The following is a 5,000-nucleotide window of genomic DNA, read 5'->3' as shown; positions in this document are numbered from 1 at the left end:
TACCTGTTCACTGTTGAGTTAGGAGTTCGAATTGGTTCCTGGCAGGGTGGATATGAGCATTACATAGCATACCGTAGGCTATATACTCCAGTTTTTATTTAATTGTTTTTTGGAGAGAGAAAATTCCATGTTAATGTTGCAAAATGAAATGATACCTGCTTAAAATACCTTCAATTATATTTGCATTTGCTTCTAGTTTTTCATCTTTAAATAAACGCTGTGGTAAATAAACATATTCTGCATGTATATCACCACACACAACATGGGATACAGCAAAGGTAAAGTAATGTGTATCTTTTAAACACTACAGGATAATCATTTTCCCGTGAATCCAGTTAGGCTACCTCCTGTAAAAGAGGTTTAGAATGAGTTGGAAGGGTGAAAGTATGAACATTTTAAACAGTACCATACTCTACATAATTAGTAAGGTATCTAGAAACTTCAAAGACAAACAAAAGGTTTAAAAAGAGAATAAATACGTTTAAACAGATCGTATCTTACAGTCTGCTATTCATCATTCGGCATGTTGCATGTTTAAGGTGTGGTAACCTATTTATGAAGATGTTTTCCAAACCTCTACAGCTTAAGGTGTTAAGTGTTGTGTCAATAGCAATGTGTGGCACAGTGACATGTTTGTATTTATACATGTAATCATTTGGTCTACCTTTGTTACTCATCAATATGTGTGTTTTCCCTGCAAGTGTAAAGCTATTAAAAGGAAATATTGAAGATGTAGGAGTTTTAAGCACAAGAACAGATTTTGGTTTTTTTTTTTGCTGTAGATACTCCTAATTTACAGTCCCATCTTGAAGTTTCGTATTTTTGTTAAGTTCATTTCAGTATGTTGTGTGGTGCTAGTTCAGGGATCATTTTGCACTTACTCATTTACTTTAACAGCAATTGGAAAATACTGGAAAATAAACAAACTATGCACAATTTGATCAAATTGTATAAAGTAACATGGTTATGGATATTATGAATTCCTTTTTATCTTCCATTAGCTTCCGTTTGTATATCAGCAATGGTTTTTAATGCCACAGATTTTAATGGCACACAAAAAAAAAAAAAATACTGCTAATTAAAATTGCACTTGAAATGAGGTTGATTAGCCTATCATTATAAATTCTTTTATGCCTTTTAGCAGGCTTCAGCAATTCTAAAAAAAGGCTATGTGTTATCCCATTAACACAGGAGGACGAACTCTGGCGAGAATTTAATTATATTTTTATATCAATATATATATATATATATATATATAATATATATATATATATATATATATATATAATATCTATATATATATATTCAAACATATAGCTTAACAGTTCTGTCAGTTGACCTTTTGCTGTACATAATTAAGAAGAGTATTTTGTTTATTTTTCTGCAGCAGCTTTGAGAAGCAAGGCCAGTATAATTAGATCACCACTTACCATTTAATTAATTTTTGTCTGAAGTCTCATTCCATCTTTGAATTGCAATGAACCTAAAACGCTACAGAAACAAACAAAAGACTCTTCCTATTATTGAAATAGCAGCGCTGCTATTGTATGTTTGTATCCTGCAACATTGATTTGGTGAGTGAAAGACAGTAATCCACCCTACAAAAATAACAGTAATGGACTGTACTGAATGCAGGTTGTTTTTACAGTTGAAAATAATTGGTCCTTAAGATTGCTATGTTATTAATTAATTTCTTGCAAACAATTTAATTTCAATTTAAAAATATTTATGGTTGTACTTTTTTTGCAGTGACTTTTAACCCTGTTATAATTTTTAGCTGGGGAAAAAACATTTCTGGAAAATATAAATATAAAAAAGTAGAGAGAAAAATTTGTATTGATACTACAGTACGAGTATTTTTAAGTTATCTTGTCTGTGAAATGAACACTATCCCAACAAAGAATATTCACAAGCCTTAGCTAACTGGGTCATGAACATGACAGTAGGCAAGGGTTAGGTGTTAAACATGGGCTTTTCACTTTCACCCGAGTCCCTCTCCCTCTATTGTCAGAGAAGAGGGAATATATTCAGCCTAAACAGATGCCATTATATATAAAAAAAAAAATAGAAGAGCGGCAACTGATACCTCCAAAGCAATTGACAGCATTGACATTTCATTAATTTGTTAGCTCAGTCCACCCATGATTGTCAAAGATGATACGCCTTCTGCCCACAATCCTAGTGTTTTGCTCTCCATCCTCACAGGCTGCAGTCATGTTTAATTTGAAAACTGGGCTCCTTCGGCAAATTAGCAATTAGAACAATTTTGTGGGAATATGTATATGTGTCATTAGTTTTCCTGCAAATTAATAGTGGGAGCAGAGGTCAGGCTAAAATTTTCCACTTGACTGCAGCTTCTCTGTTGAGATTTGGCACTTTGTTTGGAATGGCCACAGCTGCTTGCAGACATAGTATACCTTTGGAGCACTCTTTTAATTAGTTTACCTTGTAGACATTATTACTAATATTCTGCCTCTCCCCTTGAAAAAAAAAAAAATTACTCTTTCCACAAAATATTCCACAGACATCTTGCACCACTGTAGACTGATGACGGGGTCATTCAGATACAGCATTTAATCATTAGATCACCTCCATAAGCATCTCCTAATTAGAGTCCTTACAAAACAATTTCATCTTGTAATTAGCTGAGATTGGCTGCTTCCTCTGTAACTTATTAGTGGCAGCCCAGCGGTAGGTGCGAAGCACACTGTCATTTGTCAAGCCTGTTAAAGATTACCCTTTCTTTGCTCTTCTCCTTTTTCATTTCCTATTGTTGTTGTAACAAACATCCAAGGACTAAAAAAGGAAGTCCAGAAGTGTAGCCTATACAGCAGTGGATCAGAACGACAGTTCATCGTGGCTGTAATCTGAAAACAAAACCGTTTACTGTGATATGCTTAACAAAAAAGAGACTACGGCTCTCAAACGTAGTGTAGTCATGTCAAATCATTCTTCACCTGGGCAGTGTACTGCATGATGATACCAGCTGATCAGTTTGCTTTCAATCTGTTATTATATATTTTATTGTGTTGATTGCAGCTGAATCTGGTATCCAATGCCACTCTCTCCAAAACGGTTTCTGAAGCGTCACCACAGAGTTTACCTCACACCCCTACCACGCCGACTGCCCCCCTCACTTCCATCAACCAGGGACTTTCAGTAATCACACCAACGAGCATGCACAGCACGGGCCCATACAGAAGGCGATATTCAGAGAAATACAATATGCCCATCTCTCCAGGTACTACTTCATCATTTTACAGAAGTCATGTCTTTTTTTTTTTTTTTTTAAAACAGCAATAGTGAAAGCCTCATCAAGACCAGAACTGTGTTTTATTTAGAATATATTCTGGTTAAGAAAAAAAAAAAAGTATGAACAAGCCTTAAAATGTTAAATATACAGAAATGTCAAGGGTCCTCTGTGGCTTATCCAGAGTGCAGGCTGTCAAGTGAGGTCGCTAGTTGAGCTTCAATCCTCGTGATTGGTTGAACTAGTGAGGCATCATTGAAACTGTGCATTTCAAATTCGGCTGAAAAACAAGTAAAATGACTGCAGTATAACAAGATGAAAGTTTGTAAATATCTTTAACACTACGTCTGTATAGTTTCCAATGTTAAGAATATGTAGACTGCAGTGATGTTTATATGTCCTTTAATCAGAAGTTATAATGTATTTGTAGCAGATATACTGTGGCATCAGTTCCATAGTTAAGTATTAGACCAATCTATTAAGATTTATTCAGACTATACATTGGTGTGAATTTTTATGTGTCACATGGTTTTTCGATTAAATCACATGGTATTTAAATATTATATCGTTGTTAACAGATCTTTCACAGAACAAAGAGTTTTACATGAATGCTGAAGTGAGACCTCCATTTACATATGCTTCCTTAATAAGACAGGTAAGGAGATCTATGTTTTGTATGTTCATAGGTTGCATATTGAGGCAAAAAAATATATATTTATCACAGAATGTTATATGCATCTGTTCCCAGTATGTTTAGCCATGCACAGGTGTGTGTGTGTGTGTGTGTGTGTGTGTTAAACACTGTTTATTACATATACAGTTTTCACAAATCGCAGTAGATGAAATGAACCCTTACCATATCCAAATGAGCAAAGGCATATAACGAACTACAGTTGCAATATATAACAATTTCTTTTGATTCTTACAATAGAATGCGATTCTTATGAAATTCATTTCACACAACAGTGGGAATTAACCTGCTTTAAAGATGGCAAGTCAGTTATCACAAACTGCAGTAATCTCAGCTCTCTTGAATTAATCTGAGCTCTAAATAATTACTCTGCTTTAATCTGGTTGTGAAATATCTTAGGTTTTCTTCATTAAGTAGAAAAATGTAAAATTTATTACTGACAAATTGAAGCATCTGGTAAGCAAATACAACTGCATGGTTTTTGGCCTTTGCATTTGCAACTAGCATTGACTGGGAATTTATCCTGATTTACATTTATATTTTGTATTTTACATTGTACACATGATTTATTTGTATTATATGGGCAAACATATGTGGTATATTCTTTTATTTCTAGGGAATTCTTGAATCTCCTGAAAAGCAGCTAACACTAAACGAAATCTACAATTGGTTCACGCGAATGTTTGCATATTTCAGGCGGAATGCAGCTACGTGGAAGGTAATTAAAATGTTAAGATACAACTTTAAGGAAGAGTCATATTTTTTGTGGTTTATTAATTGGTAGAAAATAAATGCTGTATATTTTGTAGTCAAGAAAGAGCTGTTGTTTCCTGAAAGGCTTGTTACCGGTAGGTTATCTGAACTACCCAGCATTCTCTGCCTCGTTTCAGCTTAACAGTGACATACAGTTCATGTTCACCCAGACAAAGGATTCATTCATCCTGGATTGACAACAAGCTCATCGTGTTTACAGCTGCCAACCAGCCACTCCTTCTGTGTCAAATAATGATATCAACAAAATTAGTCTGTTTTAGTCAAATTTCCTAATACAAATAAATC

The 5,000-nt window shown here is 34.4% G+C and overlaps 1 protein-coding gene across 9 annotated transcripts in view; it reads left to right on the top strand.

Moving 5' to 3' along the window:
* The window catches only part of LOC121298217 (forkhead box protein P1-like), a 157,453-nt gene that overhangs the window by 142,464 nt on the left and 9,989 nt on the right, over positions 1 to 5,000 (top strand). For all 9 annotated transcript variants that reach the window (XM_041225196.1, XM_041225192.1, XM_041225189.1 and 6 more), the window contains 3 exons: positions 3,040 to 3,241; positions 3,829 to 3,905; positions 4,558 to 4,659. In XM_041225196.1, coding sequence (XP_041081130.1) covers positions 3,040 to 3,241; positions 3,829 to 3,905; positions 4,558 to 4,659 — 381 coding nt within the window. The remainder of the gene's footprint in view (positions 1 to 3,039; positions 3,242 to 3,828; positions 3,906 to 4,557; positions 4,660 to 5,000) is intronic.

Source organism: Polyodon spathula, chromosome 23 (assembly GCF_017654505.1).
Source record: "Polyodon spathula isolate WHYD16114869_AA chromosome 23, ASM1765450v1, whole genome shotgun sequence".
Lineage (NCBI taxonomy): Eukaryota > Metazoa > Chordata > Actinopteri > Acipenseriformes > Polyodontidae > Polyodon > Polyodon spathula.
This window is presented reverse-complemented; position numbering and strand designations above follow the sequence as displayed.